The sequence below is a fragment of the Oryctolagus cuniculus genome, chromosome 3 (assembly GCF_051225735.1).
Source record: "Oryctolagus cuniculus isolate XC-2025 breed Fujian yellow rabbit chromosome 3, ASM5122573v1, whole genome shotgun sequence".
Classification (NCBI taxonomy): domain Eukaryota; kingdom Metazoa; phylum Chordata; class Mammalia; order Lagomorpha; family Leporidae; genus Oryctolagus; species Oryctolagus cuniculus.
In genome coordinates this window covers 2972115-2996598 of record NC_142869.1, presented here as the reverse complement: position 1 = coordinate 2996598, position 24484 = coordinate 2972115, and the positions used below count along the sequence as shown (strand labels likewise).

General features: G+C 56.7%; 1 protein-coding gene across 6 annotated transcripts in view; it reads right to left on the bottom strand.

Moving 5' to 3' along the window:
• Positions 1-1185: 1185 nt before the first annotated feature.
• The window catches only part of COL6A3 (collagen type VI alpha 3 chain), an 89237-nt gene continuing 65938 nt past the window's right edge, over positions 1186-24484 (bottom strand). For 5 of the 6 annotated variants that reach the window (XM_089328865.1, XM_089328867.1, XM_089328868.1 and 2 more), the window contains 13 exons: positions 24384-24446; positions 23551-23583; positions 23423-23459; positions 23307-23318; positions 22633-23126; positions 21247-21343; positions 19972-20670; positions 18601-18703; positions 15978-16525; positions 14890-15150; positions 13960-14058; positions 2469-2633; positions 1186-1919 (listed from right to left, as the gene is read on the bottom strand). In XM_089328865.1, coding sequence (XP_089184991.1) covers positions 1813-1919; positions 2469-2633; positions 13960-14058; positions 14890-15150; positions 15978-16525; positions 18601-18703; positions 19972-20670; positions 21247-21343; positions 22633-23126; positions 23307-23318; positions 23423-23459; positions 23551-23583; positions 24384-24446 — 2718 coding nt within the window. In that variant the 3' untranslated portion in view covers positions 1186-1812. The remainder of the gene's footprint in view (positions 1920-2468; positions 2634-13959; positions 14059-14889; positions 15151-15977; positions 16526-18600; positions 18704-19971; positions 20671-21246; positions 21344-22632; positions 23127-23306; positions 23319-23422; positions 23460-23550; positions 23584-24383; positions 24447-24484) is intronic. The other variant, XM_089328864.1, reaches the window with a different exon arrangement.

Below are 24484 nucleotides of genomic sequence, written 5' to 3'. Positions count from 1 at the left end.
TCTTCATGCCCGCGTTGGTGGCACACTTCCAGGCCCCACCCCTCGCTGCCCCGGGCTCACCTTCCTCGGCCCGCTGCAGAGCACCGCTCTGAACACACACAGCCAGGGAGTCTTGCGTGGGCTCTGTGGGCGGGGCAGGGCTGCAGACCGAGACGCCATGGCTGAGAAGGGCCCCAGGGCACGGGCCCCCGGCACGTGGATGTGTGTTAGGAGGGGTCTGTGGCGGTCCCCCCCGCCGCTCCCCATGGGGCCTCTGTCGGCCTCACGCTACATGGGGTCTTCAGAGACGGGGTGGGCATGACCAGAGGGAGTGGGGTGGGCTGTGCTGCGGCCGGGAGGAGCCCCCCAGGAGACTCCTGGGAGCAGAGGTGGTCCAGGGCCCAGCCGATGACGCGGAGTCCCCTGGAGCCACCGGAGCCCTTGCTGGCCCCACAGGGTGCAGGAAAACCCTGGCGCCATGGACCACGAACCCCACACCCTCCCAGAGTGCCGCGAATCCCGGGCAGAGGGTCCCTCAGCCACGCCACCCTTCCCCTCTCTCCCCCGCTGGGTGGCCGCAAAGCCCCTTGCCTGGGAGCTACAGGGCTCGCTCTGAGAAGCGAGACGGCTCCCGCGGGGGTCTGCGTGGGAGTCTCAGGGAGCTGCCGCAGGGCCCCGGGCAGTCCCCTGCAGGGCAGTGTGGCCCACACCCGGGCCCGCCTCCCTTGTGGGGCACACGCGTCGGCCCAGTGGATGCAGTTCCCTTCCTGAGCGGGCGGGAATTCCGGACCTGCCGTTCCTTGCTGCCGGCGGTGTTTCTGGCGTCAGGAGGAAAAGGTGTTTCGGGGAAACGAATCCCAACCCAAGACCTCCTGCTGCTTCTCTGAGTGTCCAGGAAGGGCCCTGGAGCCCCGGGAGACCGCCCTGTTCCCCAGGCACTGCCGGCCCGGGCACAGCAAAGGCCGGAGGAGGAGTGGGGCTCCAGAGGAGCGGCTGGCAGCCGGCCTCGCCATCGGGCCAGGGAGAGTGCAGGCTCCAGCAGAAGGGGTCCCCGCGGCCATGGGCACCACGGTCACTGGGCCGGGCCCCCGCCTGCTCTCCCACACGCTCGCTTCCGAAGCAGCTCTGTGGTCCCCTGCGCTGAAAACCCGGGGGCCGGCTTTCCCCAGCGGAGGATCTGGTTCTGCCAGGAACGCCACGCCCACGACACTTTCCATATACTTTATTAAAAAGTTCCTTTGTATAAATTTCCTAAACATTTAAAAATTAAAATTAACCCCCCCTGCACAAAAAAAAAATCACATAACACTGGAGGAATGCCGGAAGTCTGTGATGACTTTCCCTTCTCGTTCTTTCACGGAGGTGTTGAGAGCCGGGGAGAGTGAGGGGTCTCGCTTCCTTCTAACTACGTGGCTTGCTGGGGGCGTTGGAGAAAGAACGTGAGCTTGAAGGCTGGTCCAGGGAGGGGGAGGAAACGGGAGGTCGGCCCGGCCTGTCTCGGCCACGCAGGCTTCCACCTAAAGCTACGCTTCGTCAGAGGGACAGGAGCCCAGCAAAAGCAGAGAGGAGCTGTGGCTTTGGGTTCTCTTCCAGACCTTACGTTCCGCCGAACGGGCCTGGCACACAACTCCCGCGGGGATTTCACCTGCGCCGCGGCAGCGGCCAGCGAGGGTCCACAGACACATAGCACCATACTGACAGGTCATGCGGCAGAAGGAGGCCCCCCCGTCCGAGTGGCAGTCGGAGCACGGAGGGCGCCGTGCGCGGGAGCCCCGCCCGGGCTCCGACAGGGGCTGCTCCCGCTGCTAGAGGTAAGTGCCGCCGCCACGTGGCTTAGCTTCCCACCGCGTGCACGACCTGCACCTCGGGCTTCGCGTGCTCAACCTCGACCTCCGGCTTCCCGCCGATGACCTCCACGTCGGGCTTCGGGAGCGGAGAGTCTGCGGGAGGGGGCGGGCAGAGAGGGAGGGGAGGAAGCCATGTCGTGAACCAGAAAGGACGCCATGTCCCTGGCCAACTCAGATGCTAACCTCACGTCTCCGCCCCGCCCTGTGTGTGGCACCCTCTGTAAGCTGACTCCTGCCCCCCAGCCTCCTGCACACAGAGCCCTCCCCATCCCTGCACCCACCCACCCCAGGCCCTGTTCCAAGTCGCTTTTAGGACCAATCGGATACAGTGGAGATAGTGCACGGCCCAGAGTCAACTGTGTGACCCATAGGAAGCCACATTATTCAAGTCAAACAAACGGGACTCTGATCTCTGAGGTTTTCCACAACTGTGCATCTACTGCAGACTCAAGCGCACAAAAGGATGCTTGCAAGAGCAAAATAATTCCAGAGAAATGGATCCCATGTGCTTTGTCGGAGGCTACAGGTCCTCTTCTTTTTTGTATGTGTCACAGTCGCCGGCGCTCAGATCTCTTTCAAAGGGGAATGACTGAGCGGGGCCTCGAACCTGCAAAAGCCCGAACACGAAGGAGCCCTGCTCACCTGGAGCGCACAGCTTCATGCACTCTTCCTGGGAGCCAAAGTTGTTCTCATTCCCGCCGCAGCCTCCGTACCAGAACCTCGCACAGCTGCCCGTCTTCGCGTCGTAGTACCACCTCACCACGAAGTCCCTGCAGGTGCCCATGTCCTTCAGCAGCTTACAGATGTCTGCGGCCACAGGACGAGGAGAGAACAGGCGTTAGGACCTGCGAGGGACGCCGCCCCCAGCACCGGGGCTGGCGGTCCCCGCACAGAGCCGCCGCGGTTGTCCCACCCCCCGGTGCGGGGAAACTTGCCGAGCCCCGCGGTCCTTGCTGCCGCAGGGACCCCATCCTCACAGCCTTGGGAGGCGCAAATAAAATCACCCAGGGGAAGGACCTGGCGGCACAGCTCCCTGTTAATGCGCCCGGGACGGCAGCAGAAGACGGCCCAGCTGCCTGGGCCCCTGCACCCACGAGGGAGACCCAGATGGTCTGGCTCAGCCACAGGCATTGCGGTCATTAGGGGAGTGAACCAGCAGATAGAAGATTCTCTCTCTCTCTCTCTCTCTCTCTCTCTCTATATATATATATATATATATGACTCTGACTTTCAAATAAATAAATCAATCTTTTAAAAATGTTTTCAATAAACCACGCAGAATACCAAACAACAGCTATCACTTTTGGATAATTTAAAATGAAACAGGTTGGTGCTGTGGCATAGCGGGTTAAAGCCCCAGCCTGCAGTGCCGGTATCTCACGTGGGCGCCGGTTTGAGTCCTGGCTGCTCCACTTCCGACCCAGCTCTCTGCTGTGGTCTGGGAAAGCAGTGGAGGATGGCCCAGGTGCTTGGGCCCTGCATCCATGCAAGAGACCTGGACGAAGCTCCTCACTCCTGGCTTTGGTCTGGCTCCGCCCTGGGTCATTGTGGCCATTTGGGGAGTGAACCAGTGGATGGAAGACCTCTCTCTGTAATTCTGTCTTTCAAATAAATAAAATAAATCTTAAAAAAATAAAAAATAAAATGAAATTAGCTGGGTTTTCTGCCTGCTCTCCAATCGCTGGGTCAATTAAGTCTCCAGTTTCTTTGACGTGGAATCCCCAGAAGAAATCAGATTTGAATCCTGGGTCTGCACTCTGCCAGCGCGGCCATCGGGTGTTGCCGGGATGTTGTTCACCATGGAGCGGGCGTCCCACACAAGCCAAGAGGAGAGCTAGCACTGATGCGACACACGCGACAGGAAAGTGGCCCCCAGCACAGCCACGCTGCAGACACACAAGGGGGCTCCTTCCAGGCCAGGACACGCACTGCCCGGGCGCCCAGGTGAGAGCAGAGCCCCCTGCCAGCCCAGACAGAGGAGCCCCAGGTCCCCCACGGCCAGGCTTCTGTTTGCAGGGCTTCTGGCAACTCCAGACCGCGCTGGGAAAGAACAGCGCTGGGGTCCACCATTACCAGAAAGCTCGGAAAACGTGAGCCTTCTCTCAGCAGAACTGCCTGGAGCCGAGAACACCACGTGTTTGCGCGAGTGGCTGAGAGGCCTGAACCTTGCGGAACCCCCTCCCCACCACCCCGCCAACGGCTGCACCCTTGCTCCCAAAAGGGAACCCCAGCCACAGGTTGTTACTCAAAGCTGGGGTCACCCACGATGGACCAGACGCAAAGACCCATGGGACCAGGAGGCTCGGAGCCTCTCTGGGATGTGCTATGGCGGCTGGGGGGGGGGGGGCTGCCACCCAGGCAGGGGGGCTGAGGCTCCACACGACAACATCCCTGAGAGACCCAGGAAGATGGACAAACACAGACGACTCTCTCCCAGACATGTCAGCAACGGACGGGACGCTTTGTCATGAAAAGGACCCCCAAGGACAGGGCCTTTGACCCCCAAGGTCATGGCCTTTAACCCCCAAGGTCATGGCCTTTAACACCCATGTGGTTCTATCCAAGTGCTACAAGTGTACCCCCCCCCCCAGGGCCATCTGTGTTCAGCTCTGCTGCGTCCCTCAGCCAGGCACAAGGACTCCACCTGGGGGAGGGTCTGTGGTGGGCGCTCGGCCCCCTGACCCATCGCTGGCCCTTCCAGTGGATGCTCACCCCCACCGTTCAGGGTCAAGCCATTGTACTTGCAGGTTCTCCCCTCATCCCAGCAAGAATCACTACAAACAACACACTGCGCGCTTTACCAACGGAAAACAAGAGCACTTAAAACAAAGCATGGGTTTCCGCATGGGTTTGCAGACAACAAACTTTTCTTTTCAGTCTATCTTTCCCTGGACTTTCTGAAATGCCTCACTGAAGGATGCACTTGTGGACAAACAGGTATGTGGAAAACCGAGAGGAACACAGGGATGAGGGCCCCCACGCCTCACAGACAAGAACGTGGGGTTCCCCACTTGCAAGGCACCACCGCAGGAGACTTTCTGTTCCCAAGGAGACTGGGAGCTTCCGGCTTCCCCTCTGCGTGATGCCTGGGGCCCGGCCTGTGGCTGCAGCCTCCTCAGCTGCGTGGACACACATCAAACAATGTCTCACAGCAAAACAGAAAAGACCTTAAACGTCCTGCAGTGGGGAGGGGCGGCTGGCCCTGCTCCGCCTCCCCCAGCTTGCTCTGGACATCCCGCCATAGGACGTTTCTGGAGGCCAGCGTTGTCCCTCCGCGAAGCGCTCCCTTTGGGCGCAACCCTGGAGTCTCTGGCTGCACCCTTGTGCATTTCTTCTCCCTGCTGCAGAGAACTTGAAGGACGGGAAGGAGTGGAAATTACAGTAACCCCTTCAGGGCGCGTTTGCCTCATGAAAACCTAAACGAGTCTCCTCCAAGAGAGACGCAAAGGGTCACTGAGTCACACCAGGGTCAGCTGGCAGGCTGCTGATAGGCTCCCACGCAGAGGAGACCAAGGCAGGTGCAAAGTCAGAATGAGAACCCAGCTACGGGCAGCCCAGCTGTTCCAGGGAGCCGGGAAGCCCACCCCGACTGCCCTCGACACAGGCTTCCAGCGACACGGGGGTGCGAGGCCCCGGGAGGAAGACCGTCCGCTTGAGTGATGAGCCTGTGGGTTGCGCACACTCGTGCCCACACCCAGCGCAGTGCCTGGAGGAAACCTCAGAGGACGCGCACTGGGCAGTCAGGTGTGCCCGGCACTGGGGGACAGCAGCCGAGGCTCAGTGAGTGGCTGTGGTTCGGTTCTTCACCGGCAGGCGTTTCCAAGACTTCAGAAAGAAAATGACTTCCAGATTGAGGCTCCTCTACCCCAAACAGTGCGACTGCTGCAGACACATCACATCTCCCCTGGAGATAAGCAGCCAGCCTCAAAGACAGCGCTTTCTCTAGCCCGGTAGAGTAAACATTTAGCTACTTAGTTTACCTCGGCTTACGGGGATCGAGTTCATCTCTATAAATTGTTATTAACAAGGGTAGGCTCCTGGCTGAATGCTTAAACGCCTGTGTCCCACATGGGGCTCCAGCGTCCTGCTAAAGCGACCCTCAGAGGCAGCCTTGGGTTCCTGGCCCCTACACAGGAGACCTGGACGGACTTCTCTGCTCCCAGCTCAGCCCCGGGCATTGTGGGCGTTTGGGCAGTGATGGGAGCAGACAGGAGCTCTCTCTGCCTCTCAGATAGTCAAGGTACTAAAAACAGTTATTATTAACAGATAATCAGGTATTCCCCCACTACACAATTGTGTGCCAACCAATCCTATGTACTCACAGGGGAACACAGCCAACCAGACACCTCACCAGCCCTGAGACAGCTTTTCCTATGGTGGACTACTCTTTGTGTTCCCCTGCGGAACACGGAACACTGCCAGCAAACCACTGTCAGTCACACGTGAACCTCAGAAGCGTTGCTGTGGGAAAAAGCGTGTCCTACAATCAGTGAAATAAGAGGAACATTGGTGCTATGCAGTTGACCCAAAAATGCCTTCTCGGACAACACGGGCCAGCTCTACGCATTGCACGTTTCTAGAATGAGCACTGAGAGTGTTGCAGGCTGGCACTGTGGTGCAGTGTTTAAGCCACCACCTGCAGGCCGGCATCCCAAATGAGCCCCGGCTGTTCTGCTTCTGATCCAGCTCCCTGCTAGTGCGCCTGGGAAAGCAGCGGAAGGCGGCGCAAATACTCCGGCCCCTGCACCCACGTGGGAGACCTGGACGGAGCTCCTGGCTCCTGGCTTCAGCCTGGCCAGCCCTGGCCATTGCAGCCATTTGGGAGTGAACCAGTGAATGAAGATTATCTCTCTCTCTCTCCTTCCCTCCCTCTCTCCCTCCCTCCCTCTCTCCCTCCCTCCCTTCCTCTCTCTCTCTCCCTCCCTCCCTCCCTTCCTCTCTCTCTCTCCCTCCCTCCCTCCCTTCCTCTCTCTCTCTCTCCCTCCCTCCCTCCCTCCCTTCCTCTCTCCCTCCCTCCCTCCCTTCCTCTCTCTCTCTCCCTCCCTCCCTTCCTCTCTCCCTCCCTCCCTTCCAATCTCTCTCTCTCTCTCTCTCTCTCTTTCTGTTCGTTGTTTGGGCTAGTGGATGCATTGAATCTCTTCTTGAGCACTCTGAGTATGTTAAGACTAGGATCCATTTTTTAATGCCACAAAAGGTAGATTTTCTGAGTTGCAATTTTGTTGTTTAGAAACTGCAGAGTGTCAGGTTTAGTTATAAACACATATAAATATCCAAGTCTTCCAAAAGTAAGAAGGGAGTGGGGGAGAATGATGACAGAATCCCAAAGCGGAAATCAGCAACGCCACAGCACAGTCAAGAGCAGCAGTGACAAAGCTGCGGCCAAAGCACCCGGGCTGCGACGCAGAGACCAGCTGACCGCATCCGTGGGCAGCCAGCGGCTCACACTGACCCCAGTGGGCGTCTCTCCCGGAGGCTGAGCAGAGCGCACGGCGGGGGCGCTGTTTCAGGGGCTCCTCCGGCTTTGCTTCCCCAGGACGCAGGGATGAGCCGCCTCGCAGGAGTCACGCGTCCTGCAACCTGAGGCACCTGCCCAGCCCCTCCGGATGGAGTCAGCCTCCACCTGCCCCCACCCCGCCCTCCACGCCAGTGGGACACAGAACCTCCTCCCGCCCTCGCACCGCGTGCCTGTGTCGAATCCCCGACAGATTCGCCTCCCTTAAAGGTGCACTTCAAAAAGGCTGACGTGAACATCTGCAAGGGAACACCCAGGGCGGAGTGCTCGCCTCTGCTCCCCCTGCGCGAGACCACAGATCCAGGAGCCCAGGGCCTTGTGCGGCTTTGCCCACAGATCTCTACACAGAGGCCAACACAGGTCAGCACGGTCCCTAGGCGCCAGGGGTAACGGATGACGAACCACAGGTGTTGAGATGGAGCTGAGCTTCTAGAAGCAGCAAACGCGAGGGAAGGGGTGTGTCTGTGAGGGAAGGGGCGTGTCTGTGAGGGAAGGGGCGTGTCTGTGAGGGAAGGGGCGTGTCTGTGAGGGAAGGGGCGTGTCTGTGTAGCCTGTGCAGACAACAACTGCTTCTAATTCACGGACTGGCAGAAATAACAGGAGTCAGGAGACACATGTGTCCACAGAGACATGCTAATTATAAAATTTGGGTTTGAATTGTCTAGAAAATATCTTTAGAGAAACAATGCATATGGTTGCAACTGACATTTGCATGCAAAATATCCATGCCACGCCACTGCTGAGAAAGCAGTTACAATATTTTTAAAAATTATTTAACAGGGGCCGGAGTTGTGGCCTGCAACAGCGGCACTGCCTATGGGCGCTGGTTCCAGTCCCGGCTGCTCTGCTTCCAATCCAGCCCCCTGCTGACATGCCTGGAAGGCAGCAGAGGACGGCCCAAGTGGTTGGGCCCCTGCACCCACTCCCGGGGGGAGGTTTTGAGGGCAAGGGGAGGATAGCAGTCAGCTCTTAGTTCTGTTTCTCCATGTTGCGTCTTAAACTTGTTTCCTCAAGCATTCACTTAGTAATGTATTTTTAAAAGAACTCTCAAAAGTGGGACACCTATGTGCACAACCACACACGCACACGCATACATCCACCCACATGCATACACACACGCACACATACATGAACACACAAGTGCACACATGCATACAAGCACACATTCACACACAAATGCATACAAGTGCACATGTATGCATGGTCACACATGCATCTACGTGTGCACACACACGCACACATGCACACACGCACACTATATATCCATGGAGGTTAGAGGCCTTCTCCAGGAAAGTGCTGTCCTGTCTCTGCGGGCATCACAGAGGTCACTGACACAGCGCCCTGTTCTTAGGGAAAAGCACAATGTGCGTCCTCACACCACAGTGGGTGGGCGATGCAGACCCGGGGACCAGCAAGAACAGCGCACCTGAGGTCAACCCGTGTGGAGACCCCTCCGTCTGCGTCCTGCCGCTCTCGCCTTGGGAGAAACATAGGCCCCAATGGCTAAAGCTCTTCTCTTCATCGCACGGGCACAGGGACCCTGCGTGCCCCAGGCCTGGATGAAAACCTTCCCCGAGGCTGCCCCTCTCGAGCCCAGCACCCGGCAGGGCCCTGCTAGAAGCCCCGCTGTTTGAATAAACAGAGCAGAGCTGTTTACACGTTCTCATCCCCTGCGGCCGCTCAGAGAACAGCAAGGCGGGAGCCTCCTGGCCTCTGGAGGAGGCTCTGCCTGGGTGGCAAGGCTCACATCTCCGCAGCACCGTGGGAGCCGAGGGCCAGTCCGCAGGTGGAAGCCACAGGCAGAGGGCGGCAGCTTTGAAGTTAGGGCTGAGTCCTCCTGACCCACGCCTGGAGCCCGGAGCCTGGAGCCTGCAGCCTCTGCTGTGTTCCCTCTGGTTTCCCTTTGAGCTCGAGCACCAGGCTGGGGCAGCTGCAGGGTCGCACTGGCATGGGGGACAACGGCCCGACCATGATCATGTCCTTGATGTGGGCCTCACAAGGCCACGGACCAGCAGGAATCAAAGGGAGGGGAGCATTCCCTTCTCCCCGCCTTGCCCACCCCGAGTTCACAGAACTGCTTCCTGTTAGTGGGTGTGATTTCAGTTTTTGTAAAATCTTCTGTGTACCATCTCTAACAAGCTAACCCAGCACGCCATAGAGTCCCAGCTCCTTTCCTAGTGTCGGGATCAAGTAAAGAATGTTCTGGTTTGCTATGAGTCTTCCCCTCGGGAAGGCTGGAGAAGTTTGAAAACCGGGGGGCATTTCCAACAGAGACCATCCCAGACTCGTCTCCGAGGGCAGACTATTTTAAAGATTGTCCAGGCCGGAGCCGCGGCTCACTAGGCTAATCCTCCGCCTTGCGGCGCCGGCACACCGGGTTCTAGTCCCGGTTGGGGCACCGGATTCTGTCCCGGTTGCCCCTCTTCCAGGCCAGCTCTCTGCTGTGGCCCGGGAGTGCAGTGGAGGATGGCCCAAGTGCTTGGGCCCTGCACCCCATGGGAGACCAGGAGAAGCACCTGGCTCCTGCCATCGGATCAGTGCGGTGCGCCGGCCGCAGCGCGCCGGCTGCGGCGGCCATTGGAGGGTGAACCAACGGCAAAGGAAGACCTTTCTCTGTCTCTCTCTCTCACTGTCCACTCTGCCTGTCAAAAAATAAAAAAATAAAAAAAAAAAAAGATTGTCCAGCTCTGGAAGTGGGCCACCTCGGAGGTACCCATGTGAAGAGTAACTCCTCGGCTCCCGAACTGGCCGGGCTGCAGAACTATAGGACTGCCGTGGCTGCAGAACTATAGGACTGCTGTGGCTGTAGAACTACAGGACTGCCGTGGCTATAGAACTATAGGACTGGCGTGGCTATAGAACTATAGGACTGCCGTGGCTGCAGAACTATAGGACTGACGTGGCTGCAGAACTACAGGACTGCCGTGGCTATAGAACTATAGGACTGGCGTGGCTATAGAACTATAGGACTGCTGTGGCTGTAGAACTATAGGACTGACGTGGCTGTAGAACTATAGGACTGATGTGGCTGTAGAACTATAGGACTGACGTGGCTATAGAACTATAGGACTGCTGTGGCTGCAGAACTACAGGACTGCCGTGGCTATAGAACTATAGGACTGCTGTGGCTATAGAACTATAGGACTGACGTGGCTGTAGAACTATAGGACTGATGTGGCTGTAGAACTATAGGACTGCCATGGCTATAGAACTATAGGACTGGTGTGGCTATAGAACTATAGGACTGGCGTGGCTGTAGAACTATAGGACTGCCATGGCTATAGAACTATAGGACTGATGTGGCTGTAGAACTATAGGACTGACGTGGCTATAGAACTATAGGACTGGCCGGGCTGTAGAACTATAGGACTGCCATGGCTATAGAACTACAGGACTGCCGTGGCTGTAGAACTATAGGACTGCCGTGGCTGTAGAACTATAGGACTGACGTGGCTGTAGAACTATAGGACTGGCCGGGCTGTAGAACTATAGGACTGCCGTGGCTGTAGAACTATAGGACTGCTGTGGCTGTAGAACTATAGGACTGCTGTGGCTGTAGAACTATAGGACTTCCGTGGCTATAGAATTATAGGACTGACGTGGCTGTAGAACTATAGGACTGCTGTGGCTATAGAACTATAGGACTGACGTGGCTATAGAACTATAGGACTGACGTGGCTATAGAACTATAGGACTGCCGTGGCTGCAGAACTATAGGACTGCTGTGGCTGTAGAACTACAGGACTGCCGTGGCTATAGAACTATAGGACTGATGTGGCTATAGAACTATAGGACTGCCGTGGCTGCAGAACTATAGGACTGACGTGGCTGCAGAACTACAGGACTGCCGTGGCTATAGAACTATAGGACTGGCGTGGCTATAGAACTATAGGACTGCTGTGGCTGTAGAACTATAGGACTGACGTGGCTGTAGAACTATAGGACTGATGTGGCTGTAGAACTATAGGACTGACGTGGCTATAGAACTATAGGACTGCTGTGGCTGCAGAACTACAGGACTGCCGTGGCTATAGAACTATAGGACTGCTGTGGCTATAGAACTATAGGACTGACATGGCTATAGAATTATAGGACTGATGTGGCTGTAGAACTATAGGACTGCCATGGCTATAGAACTATAGGACTGGTGTGGCTATAGAACTATAGGACTGGCGTGGCTGTAGAACTATAGGACTGCCATGGCTATAGAACTATAGGACTGGCCGGGCTGTAGAACTATAGGACTGCCATGGCTGTAGAACTACAGGACTGCCGTGGCTGTAGAACTATAGGACTGCCGTGGCTGTAGAACTATAGGACTGACGTGGCTGTAGAACTATAGGACTGGCCGGGCTGTAGAACTATAGGACTGCCGTGGCTGTAGAACTATAGGACTGCTGTGGCTGTAGAACTATAGGACTGCTGTGGCTGTAGAACTATAGGACTGACGTGGCTATAGAATTATAGGACTGACGTGGCTGTAGAACTATAGGACTGCTGTGGCTATAGAACTATAGGACTGACGTGGCTATAGAACTATAGGACTGACGTGGCTATAGAACTATAGGACTGCCGTGGCTGTAGAACTATAGGACTGCTGTGGCTGTAGAACTATAGGACTGCCGTGGCTGTAGAACTATAGGACTGCCATGGCTATAGAACTATAGGACTGACGTGGCTATAGAACTATAGGACTGGTGTGGCTATAGAACTATAGGACTGACGTGGCTATAGAACTATAGGACTGGTGTGGCTATAGAACTATAGGACTGACGTGGCTATAGAACTATAGGACTGACGTGGCTGTAGAACTATAGGACTGACGTGGCTGTAGAACTATAGGACTGACATGGCTATAGAACTATAGGACTGCCGTGGCTATAGAACTATAGGACTGCTGTGGCTATAGAACCATAGGACTGACGTGGCTATAGAACTATAGGACTGACGTGGCTGCAGAACTATAGGACTGCCGTGGCTGCAGAACTATAGGACTGACGTGGCTGTAGAACTATAGGACTGATGTGGCTGTAGAACTATAGGACTGATGTGGCTGTAGAACTATAGGACTGACGTGGCTATAGAATTATAGGACTGACGTGGCTGTAGAACTATAGGACTGCCGTGGCTATAGAACTATAGGACTGACGTGGCTATAGAACTATAGGACTGACGTGGCTATAGAACTATAGGACTGCTGTGGCTGTAGAACTATAGGACTGATGTGGCTGTAGAACTATAGGACTGCCGTGGCTATAGAACTATAGGACTGGTGTGGCTATAGAACTATAGGACTGCTGTGGCTGTAGAACTATAGGACTGCCGTGGCCATCTTCTCTGCAGTGGCTCCTGACGTCACGCCATTATGGAATGTGACCTTCTAAAGGACACATAGACAGGTGGATGGTAAAGGACGGATAATACACAATGATAGATGATGATAGACACTGGTACATGATTGACGGTGAGGCAGGGAGGTAGACAGACATACGTAGGGATGAGGAGTCTTCAAAAAGTTGGTGGGAATGCATATTCTGGATTTCGAGTTTTGCACCTGCATGCACTCGTCTTGTAAATCCAGGTTCCCATAGATGTGCAAGGCCACCAGGGGCAGGAAGCACGCTCGTGACCTAAGGGACTCAAGAGGCCTCCGCTCCTCCAACAGCCTCAAAGTGGGTCGGAACACGCAGAGACTCGTCTACACACGTCTAAACACAGGTGAGACAGACACTACAGGGAGGGTCAGATGGAGAAACAAACGTCACCTTTTAACACTCAGAGTGGAAGGAGCAAACAGGAATACGCGCGCCATGGCTCAAACACAATACGCGGTCGATTCTGACAATGCCTGGTAAACGCTTGTCATACGCCTAAAACTTCCCCAGCCAACATGGCTGCTTGTACGCCCAGCATGACAGACACGCAGCACAGCAGGCAACAAACGCCGTGTCTCATAACCAGTCGTAGAAGTGAGAACTGCAGTGGGTGGAACTTCCCTCCTCGTGACTGACAGCTGCACCAAAGTAAGAGATTGCAAAACCCCTTTGGCTTTGGGGTCTGTAAAGCCGCATCACCTTAACTTTCCCAGGAACCATGACTTCACGTATTAGTACCAACATCTTCTGCTAACCAGCCTGGTGCGAAGCAGATGGGCCTTTGCAATCCTCGGCTTCTCACGGACAGACAAGCCACCACACAGTGTGGCGTGAGGAGTTACAGGCCCTCAGGGACCCAACACCCAGCACGGAACCAGCAGCCGTCAGCTCCCGAACCACGTCTAAGAAGTTGCTAACTTGACAGCAGATGAGCACATACCCTGGCTCAGACGCACGGGGCGTGTGCTTGGGGAACGAGGACCAGCCCCCGAATCAGCTCTGGCCCCTGTGTGAGGCCTTGGGGAAGCCGCTGAGTCTGGGCACAGACAAGGGGGGTCTCCACCCACACCTGGGAAATTGCCAAATGAAACGATGTTTGGCTGGACAGACTGGTCTGGAACTTCCCCCAGAGCCCGTGCGCGGCCCGAGAAGTAGAACCCAGGCTGATGCCCTGGCACAAGACTCTAACAAGTGGGGATGGAAGTCGTCTGGGTGCCGCGGACGGCCCTCGCTCCTGACAGCTCACCTGTCGCCGTGGGCGCCAGCGGCTCTGTGCTCACCATGAGGTTGATGGCCGCGCTGGAGGCTGAGCGTGGGGGCTGCAGAGCTGCAGGCTGAGGTCTCTCTGGAAAGGAAAGCACACGCGCTAGCAGGCAGCTGACCGTCCTAGCTCAGGGCGAGCCCCGGGAGCAGAGCTCTGAGCAGCACCCACACTCCCAGCTCACTAGGCCGTGTGGGGTCTCTGTTGACAAGCCTGGGGGCAATCGCTGGACACACCCTCTCATCTCCCAGTGTCTCAATCCTAGGCAGGCTGGCTCTCTGGACTCACATCTCTGTGTGCTTAACCCGGGGTGGCTCAAGCATGGGTCCTGGGCCTCCCCCCTTCACATCCACGGGGCAGTGGGGTCACGACGAATGGGGGGGCGCAGAAGAATCTCACAAGGAGCAGGTGAGGCAGGATGGGGGGGCACGCGGCTGGCCTCAGGGATGCCGAGGAGCCCTGGGGGACAGCAGAGGGCAGAGCCCGGGCACACCAGGACCGAGGAAGGAGGAGGTGGGCTCCTCCCTGCTGATGCCCCGGGCGTCCCACACCCCGGGGATGAGTGCATCGTGGACTCCACCAGTGCTCCCTGGGGAACCAGCAACTGCTCAGTGCACACAGAAACAGGGACGGGGGTGGGTGGGCAGGGCAGAGCCCCCGCCAGGTGACAAGGCCGTCTTGCCCCAGCTACAGGCCTGACTGGGCCGCAGCTGGGCCAAGTGGGTCTGGTTTCCTGCACAAAGCAGCCAGGACCCCAAAAGCAGGACCACATTGCACAGGAAACCTGTTCTCCATCAGGCTTTATAAAGCCTGGAGGAACGGAGCTCATGGGATGAGTTAGCTTTCAAGCTGGGTTGCCTGTTCGGCACAGATCCACGCGGACAGCGGCTGCCAAGTCGTCTTGGGTGCACTTACTGGTGCTGAAGGTTCCTTGGTAGGTGGCTCTGACCTGCGTCCTCAGGTAGCAGACCACCGACACGTGGTAGGTCTGCCCCGCCAGCAGCCCCCCGAGGACGCGCTCCGTGGCCGTGAGGTTCTGTTTCAGGACCGGGGCCTGGTCTGGGGCCATGGTGACGGTGAGATGATAGAAGTAAGGCCCTGGGGGCTCAGGCCTCTCCCACTGCAGCCTGGCACTGCTCTCCGTGATCTCGGCCACCTGCAGCCGGGACGGCTTCACTGGAAGACACGGCACGGCAGGGCGTGGAGGGAAGAGTGAGAGGCAAGGGACTGTGACACACACGCATGCACGCACGCTCGCACGGGGGACGTCTGACATCCTGTGGTGGCAGACAGCTCCCGTGCACACCGCCCTCGGCACCCCCGGACGTGGAATGTGGGATTCATTCCGGAAACCTCTTTTTCCTTCAGCAAGCTGCGTGAGGGCCTGCTGTCCTCCTAGCGGGAATCTGCCGTAACGCAGAGGCTGATGGGAGCCAAAGCGCCAGGTCCAGAACAGGCCCCGCGCAGAAAACACAGGGCCCTTCACCAAGTTCACGGGGCCTGTGCGAGGCTTTCCAAGCCTTCGTATCCAAGCAGCTCCAGAAACCAGGCGTGGGAACGTGGCGTGGCTCCTGCAAGCCGGCAGCAGGCGTCTGCTGTCTTCCCCTCACACCCCCAGACGGCGTCTGAACCCAGCTTCTCCTGAGGCCCGCGCCCCTTTAGCCTCAGACACCTGGCTTCTCACGCAAGATGGACTGTGCCCCGCTGAGGTCCCAGAGAGAATGGGGAGCTCCCAGCCCTCCCCAAGGCGAGACGGCGGGCACGGGGTGGGCAGCCGAGGCAGCAGACCCTTCAGCTGTGCTCCGTGTGGAACCCAGCAGCCTCCCAGGGGTCCTAAGAGAGACGACTTCCCGATACAGAACAGGGCAACATCTCCCGTGCTCTGGCCAGATACCCCGCCCAGATGGACAGGTCCCAGATCAACGACTCTCATTTCCACTGCTGCTTAAGCAGGCTTCTCGGGCCCCGCCTGGAACAAGCAGCCCTAATCAGGGATTTCTTACCCAGAGGCTTGGCAGCGGCTGGTTTGGCAGCTTGTGGCTTGGGGGCCTCGGGCTTGCTGGCCACTGGTCTTGCAGCAGCGGCAGGGGGCCTTCCGGCTGCTGGCTTTGCTGCTGCTGGCTTCACAGCCACTGCAGGTCTCACCGTGGCTGTCTTGGCAGCCACCGGGCTGGCAGCCACTGGTTTCACAGCCACGGAGTTAGCAGCCACAGGCTTTGCAGCCACCGAGTTGGCAGCCACGGGTTTTGTGGCCACAGGGTTGGCGGCCACGGGCTTTGCGGCTACTGGGTTGGCAGCCACGGGTTTTGTGGCCACAGGGTTGGCGGCCACGGGCTTTGCGGCCACAGGGTTGGCGGCCATAGGTTTTGTGGCCACAGGGTTGGTGGCCACGGGCTTTGCGGCCACGGGCTTTGCCGCCACAGGCTTCGCAGCGGCTGGCTTTGCAGCTGGTAGGTTGACAATGGTTACTGGTTTCGTTGTGGTGGTCACTGGTTTTGTTGTGGTCACTGGTTTAGATGTTGGACTTGAAGTAACATTATTTGGAACATTTCTGTTAAAACAGATTAAATATTACCTCTACTGATACTTTCATGGACTAACAAAACATATCCCATAAAGCATGTGAAATCTGCTGTTTTAGCAAAACTATGCAGCAGGTTTATTTATTTATTTATTTTGGATTATGTATAATGCTTCAGATTAAATTCCTGGGGCTGGTACTGTGGCATAGTGGGCTAAGCCTCCACCTGCGGTGCTGGCATCCCATATGGATGCTGGTTCAAGTCCTGGCTGCTCCTTTTCTGATCCAGCTCTCTACTGTGGCCTGGGAAAGCAGCAGAAGATGGGCCAAGTCCTTGGGCCCCTGTACCCTCGTAGGAGACCTGGAAGAAGCGCCTGGCTCCTGGCTTCAGATCAGCTCAGCTCCGGCCATTGCAGCCATTTGGGGAGTGAACCAGCGGATGGAGACTTCTCTCTCTGCCTCTGCCTCTCTGCAACTCTGCCTTTCAAATCTTTCAAATAAATAAATAAATCTTTTAAAAAAGATTAAATTCCTATTTTTTAGGATGTGTGCCACTAAAAAGATACTGAACAGCTTATAAAAGTAGAATCATTAAAGACTGTACTATTATTATTGTACTATCGTTACCTATTGTACCATAAATACATCTGATAGCTTTAATTTCTAAAATAAAGGCAGAGAAAAGCTGAGAGAATGACAAATCATAATATTTAATGTTCTAATTTTATAAATTAATGAATTGAAGCATAAACACCAAAAATTAAAATCAGCAAACGACTACTTTCACTCTAAGGAAAATATCCACTCAACAGCAAGCCATGTTGAGCTGGACAATTCCCAGGCTCCCAGACAACTGCAAAGTTACCAGAGAGCTCACTGTTGGGGGTGTGTACGGTTTGCTGGCCTTAATCTCTGTCCCTGTGTATGTGGGTCTGTTATCATTCTGGAGTTATTATAAACCCTAAAAAGAAAGCCATGCGCTGAGCAGACGCACACTCTGCCACTTCCTTGCTCTTGGTGAAAGTCCTCTATTCTCTAGCGGTATCTTGCTACGCGTCACATGCAGTCTATCTTCAAGCCGATGTCACAGAACTTGAACTGTTAAGTTACTCTGCTCATTCTATTTTCCCCAAGATAAGAGAGATGAGCCACTTGTAGGGAATGTTCTGCGGAAGTAATATGGAAACTAACAGCTGGGAACCCAGAACTCTGAGGCTATACCAAGCAGAACCGGCACCCCAGCACCCAGACGAAGGTCACAGCTGCCCGGGCAGAGAGGGTCAGCTTACTCTACTGAGATCTGGAGCCACTCCCCCAGAGGAGGCCAGGGGTCACGGAGAGACGGGTTTGCAGAAGGAAGAGGCGCTCTCTCTCCCCACCCTGGAGCTAAGCCAGGCATTCATTTCTCAAGGATCTATTTGAACCCTCTTATCCAGTACAAAGGTCAGAACCCCTGCCTCCCCCAAAGAGGGGCACCTGTAGCATTCTCCTGAGGGGCACAGACTGCTGACCCTGCAGGGCCCACTGGCTGCAGCCCTGCCCCCACCTGGGCCTGTGTCCACTGCCCTCCTCTCTGGCCCTAGAGTTGGGGCAGGGCACACAGCTCCGAGCTTCCTGGCACCAGCTCCCTGCAGCTGCGCAGAGATGAGCAGGTGGCAGGACCTCCCATCAAGTCTGCCTGCCCACGCCTCACTCTCTGCTGGTAGAAGTAACAGTGTAGCAACTCTAGCTCAGATCTGCACAGGCGCTGGGCACTTCCCCTCTGTCACCACCCTGCGGGATCAGGTTCTGCTTACCCACCAGAGCCTGAGGGACCAGTGGAGCAGAGAAGACTCCCCGGGGAGGAGTCTAGCCAGAAACTGCTAACCCAGAGAACCACAAGTAAGTAAAGTGCTCTGGGTTGAAGCCACTGGGATCTCGGGTAATTTGCTATGCAGCGCAAGCCAGCTGGTGGGACAGACGTTTTTGCAGAGTGTCCGCCTGGAACATTCCGGAGGCCACACACTCTGGATTTCAGGGGGCTCGTCCACGAAGCCGGGAGCAGCTGGAGGAACACGGCGTTCCTCCGCACTACGACTTTCGACACCCTCGCGAAAATCACTTACACTTGTCTGTGACCAAACTTCATGGAATTCTTTGCCGGTTGGTCCCCTTGGAACCAGTCACACTGTTTCTTGATGTCGGGGGGCAGGTAAAACGCATTGTCACCTAGGGGAGAACAGAGAGAAGCCGTCTGAACTACTCGCGAGGCACCTGGAAGATAATCCCGTGTGAGTTAAATGGATCACATGGCATTTAACCTGTGAATATTTGAATTAAGTAATTCCTCCAGACAAGCTAAGCCCAGGGACTTTACACATCAGGCACGGCGGTACTTGATCCATAAAAACCTTAAGAAAATATGTCCTATTTGGCCAGACTCGGGTGATTAGGTTAGGGATAATATTTACTCAATGTGAGACAGAAGACGGGAATGAAAGGGCAACGAAGTGGAAAGAGTTTAACGAGTTCCAAGTTCTCCAACGTCAAATTATAATCCAATTACTTCTAGTATTTTTTTAATGCTTTGTTGAACGAGGCTTTCGGTTTCCACGCTCTGAAGGCAGAACAATGGCCCCTGGTAAAACTGGCTTTCTTGGCTTCACATCTTTTCCCTGCGTCTTTGCGGGGACAGACCTCCACAAACACAGCGATGTCACTGACCTTACGTTCCCCTTGAGTAAGGAACTTAGAGTGCGCACGTGTCTGTCTGTACCTGCGGCTTCCTCACTGGTTCAGTGCCTGCCTGTGGGACGTCGGCTGTGCACCCTGCACTCTCTGGGGAATGCGATGGTGACTGACAGACCGTGGGGCATCAGGCCCTTGGGGACCGCACACCTGTAAACGTGCAGCCGCAGCCGTGTCATAGACGCTGTGAATGTGTGTCTGGATTTACCGTGAGCAGACCACGCTCCCAGCGAGCAGGGGCAGTGGGAGAAGAGCTCCGAAGGTGGATTTTCTGCTACAGCAGGGGTGGAGAGTGTTCTGGGGAGGGGGAGCCCGGACAGCAACGACCCAGAGGTGTTCAAGCACAATGCAGTGGGTCGCTAAGCCCACATCAGTACAGCCCCTTCTAGAAGTTTCCCTCCAAGAGGAGACACTCCCCTTATAACACGCCAGCTTATTACACCATGCGTGACAGACATGGAGCTGCCCACACGGTTGTAAACTCTTAGTGACGCAACAGTGCCTGCTCAAATCCCACAGAATCAATGCGTGAACAGCAGGGACTGCTGCCATGTGTCCCCCATGGACTCGGCTCCCAGAGGCGTTTCTGGCACGTGGCAGGTGTCGATAGGTATTTGTCAAATGAACAAACAATTCACATCAGCTGTCTTTCCCACGACTGCCCCCCACCCCGCCCCGCTGTGTGGCCAGCCAAGGGTGTGGCCAGCACAAACCCAGGCCCAGGCTCCCGCTCGGGGTGCAGGACTTACTGCCGACGAAGGAGGGCAGCAGCCTCCCGAAACGCATCAGGGGCTCCTCGTTGAGCTCCGTGGACTTGTCCACCAGCTTGAAGAAGACGTCGCTGGGCTCGCTGGCGAAGCTGTACACCTCCTTGACGTTCACCTTCCTGCCGATGCCCAGGACCACGAAGAAGTAGCCCTTGCACTTAGCCTGCAGGATGGCCCTCTGGGCCTCCTCCAGCTGCTGCTTCTGCACCTCGCCCGTCAGCATTAGGACCACGACCTTCAGGTTGCGCGGGTTGGGGGCGCTTTCGAAGACGCTCTCTATGGTGTAGTCAATGGCGCTGCCCAGGGCCCGAGTCCCCGGCAGCTGCTTCATCCTCAGGCTGAGGAAGTCCACCAGCTTCTCCTTGGAGCCATAGTCCGTCAGGGAGACGTCCACCCTCACGGGGGGCACGCTGGTGTTGTCCAGGGACTCATAGGGTGCGTGCTGCACTACGGCCACTCTGGCAAAGTGCTGGGAGGCCTTGGGGTCCGGGCTTATGTCCAGCTGTCTGACCAGGTACCCGATGTACTTCTTCATCTCGTTGAACTGGAACAGCGTGGTGGTGTCAGAGCTGTCCAGGATGAAAGCCATGTCAATGTCCACATCACTGCCCGCCGCCCGCCTGTCCCTGAAGGACGGCCTCCAGTTGCCGAATCCACAGGATGGGTCGATGTTGCAGATGTCTACAAAGAAGCAGAGTAGCCATCATTCTGTGACTCCCGCTGTGTGCGACCACACATCGCTCTGCCAGGAGTCCGGAAATCAAAGCTGTCACATAAAATGCAAACCCATTCGTGTCTGGCTGCCTCAAGTGTGGCCAGAATCCTGTTTTCATCACCAAAGATGTACTGGATTAAAGAAATCAATCAGCGAAAATCCTGCGGTATACCACAGTACTGGCACTTCAAAAAAGAAAAGTCAAAAGGAATTATCTTAGCTGTTTTCCACTCTTTGAACACGCGTGATCTAGGAAGAGTCTAGACCCACGTTTTGATGCTAGAGACCAAGGTCAAAATGTGAGCAGAGCCCACGTTCTCCTGTGTCACCTGTGGAGAGAGCTAGTCCCCTGCCCACCAGACACTGTGCTGTGGACGGTCCCCTCTGCGTACGGAACCCACGCCACGTGCACACAGCGGTAGACGTATGGGTTTGTGACTGTTGGTGTAACTCAAGCTCTTTCTAGCGATCACGATTTTTCACGCAGCCGTCCCTCTGCAGAGACCCGTGTGCCACGGCAGCGGGGCAGGGACGCGGCTTACCCAGGCAGACGTGGCAGGTGAGGACATTCTGCAGGAAGTCGGCCAGGTCCCTCCTGGGGGGCAGGACAAGGGCGTGCCCCACCGCCGTGTTGTTGATCTGGTTGAAACAAGAGTAAACGATTAGCAGACACCTGCGTGATGAGAAACTACCGGAAAATAAAGCTAAGGAATCAATCAAGGGCGCATCCATATCTTCTCATCTGGAGTACAACAGGAAAACAGGCTAAAGTCTAATAAGAGGAGCTCAGGTTCAAATCCCACTTCTTTACTTTATGCTGGATCTGAACCCATGTTTTTATTTGTTTATGAGGAAGACAAAGAGAGAGAGAGAACAGACAGAGACATCCCAATCCACTTGTCCACTCTCCAAATGCCTGCAGTGGCAAGTGCCCAGCAGGCTGGATCTGGGAGCCGGGAACTCCTCCTGGGTCTCCCATGTGGGTGGCAGGCACCCAAGTCCTGGAGCCACACCACTGCCTCCCAGAGTCTGCCTTAGCAGAGAGCTGGAGTCAGGAGCCAGAGCCGGGGATTGAACCCAAGTCCTCTGATATGGGACATGGACGCTGAACCAGCATTCAATCACTGGGCTGAATGCCCATCCACAAATCAAAATTATGCAGCCTCTTTGGGACTGCAAGGTGGAGACGTGGTACTCTCCTAACGGGGCTTTTGGGAGAATTCAACAAGACGATGCACAGAGAGCAGAGAACCAGTGGGTTCCTGCAGCAGACAGTGAGGACGGACGCCTTGGCGTTACTGTAGCAGTGGCAGCAGCCCAGAGCTGTGAGCTCCAGCCATCCCCCACCCTCTCAGGTCTTGTGAGTGACAGAGCAAGTAAGAAAATCTCTGCTGACTCATGCGAAAAGTCCTGCCCACCACGGTGCCCGGCGTACAATCGTCAGTCTTCATTTAACTCCTAACTGATTGGAGTGAATGACTGGTGAACGAGTCAATGCTCAATCAATAGCTCGTGGCGCTGGGTCACCGGACCCACAAAAGAGAAGAGACATAAAGGGCCCCTCACACACGGGCACTGCTGACACCCCCCCCCGGGGGGGCGGCACGCTGGATTCCCAAGCCCGCAGCTCAGAGTGAGCACCCGGGCCCTCTTGTGAGGAGCCAGACTGACCCCAACGTCCAGGCCCCCAGGAAGAAAGCAAACGAGCTGTGGCACCCCCAGCAGGGGCAGCAAGCATCAGCCACGGCCAAACAGAGCACGGAGCCTCAGGGTCACCATGTGTCCTGGAGGGATGCGTGACAGCCACGTGGATGCCCCCCAGGGCCAGAGCCATAAGAGAATCCCTGGAAGTTCTCGGTCTCACGGTCCCGGGGGGGACCGGGATGTGCCTGGGAGAGAGGCGGGGCCAGCAGCGCCCGAGCACTGACCTGCAGGGCGTTGATGAGCTGCCGGTCCTCCTGGCTCGTGAGGAACAAGGGGGTGATGCCCGCGTCCGAGAGCTGCAGCACGGCCTCCCTGAGCTGGGGGGACACGCGCGTGGGCCTGTTGCTGAAGAAGATGGCCACCTTCCTCATCAGGAAGCCGCTGCGCACGCGCTTGAACGTGTTTCTGGCCACGAACGACATGGCCGCGTCGAGGCTCTGCTGCTTGCGCGTCAGAGACACCTGCAGGTTGTTGATCTTGTTCAGCAGCGCCGACTTCTTCCTGGAATCGGCGAAGCGGATCTCCGTGGTCACCTCGTTGTTGTAGCTGAGCACGGCCACGCGGGCGCCGCGCGGGCAGTTGCTCTCCGCGATGGTCAGGTTGCCCACGACACTCAGGAGCACGTCTTTCATGCGGTTGAACGCATCTTGAGTGACACCTTCCGAGGTGTCTAAGGCAAAGGCCAGCTCCGTGGGGAAGACGGGGCATTCCAGGGGCCCTGGGAAAGCAGCGCAGGGGGAGGGGTTCCAGGCAAACGCTGCCTATGGGGGCGCGGGGGGGTCCAGGGGCCCTGGGAAAGCAGCGCGGGGCAGGGGGTCCAGGCAAACGCTGCCTATGGGGGCGCGGGGGGGGCCCTCGCTTCCCTCGGAAGAAAGGCAGATCGTTGAGGTCAACTCACCATAGCAGCAGGCTGCAAGAGAGAGAGAGAGAGAGAGAAGAGAGTGAACGCCGTGTCTGCAGTGTGAGAGCCTCAGACGCACAGACAGACGGGACGGCAGAAAACCATGTACTTACGACACTTATCCTTGATGGACTGGACCAGGGCGCATTGCTTTCGGGGGGGGGGGGGGGTGGAGAAAGAGAGTGTGAGGAGAGCAGACCAAGGCCCGCAAGGCAACACCCCCCAACCCCCCGCAACTTACATCGATGGAGTCGCCCCTGTTGCCCTTGTGGCCCTGCGAAGAGGAAGGAGAGGCTGAGAGCGTGGCACCCCGCTCTGTGCACCCACAGAGCGCAGCCGGGGCCCACGGAGCACGGCCGGATGACCTTGACCACCTAGAGCCTCTCCCTCCAAAGTTTACTTTAGAGCTTGAAGAGGCAAAACAAAGAAGACCCAGAGCCAATGCGTCCCCCCCCCCCCCCCCCCCGGGAGGGAGCTTGGCTTTGCAAACAGCTCCACACCCTGAACACCATCCGCACACAGGAGCTGCCCGCCCCCCCCCCCCCCCCCCCCCCCCCCGTCCACAGCCGCGCTCTCGAGGGAAGAGCTTCCTCCGGTGTGCCCTGACACGCCCTGCCCCACAGCAGGGACACTGGGACTCCGCTGAGCTGTCCTTGGCCCCTCCACGCCTAAAGTGCCCCAGCTGGATTCTTCCCGCCTGCAGCTCTCGGGACAGACCCCCAGCCACCCTCAGCCCATCATCCCAATGCCTCGCCGCTGTCTTCTCGCAGCCCAGCGGACCAGCGTCCCAAAGGCCACTTTTCCCTCACCGGCTTAGTGACCCCAGTGACACTTCCCTTGCGGAGAAAGCCGCCATCAGAGCCTCCTGCCTCGGCCTTTCTCTCACCATCTGGCCACACCCGTTTTTCACTGCCCGTCCCAGGAGGGACTGTCCAGTTACCGTCCCCCTTCCTCTGGGACCCACACCAATTTTTACACAGGGGGACATTCAAACAGGGAAACAAAGACATTACCAATAAAGAGAGGAGCGGTACAGGGCCCCAGCAGCTGGAGAGGAGCGGGGTGGGTACTCACAGAGGGTCCTGGGTAGCCGGGGTCTCCCTTCTGCCCAACAGTCCCTGGAGGTCCCGAATTCCCCTAGAGGGGACAGAACAGGCACGGCTCGAGTGTGGCAG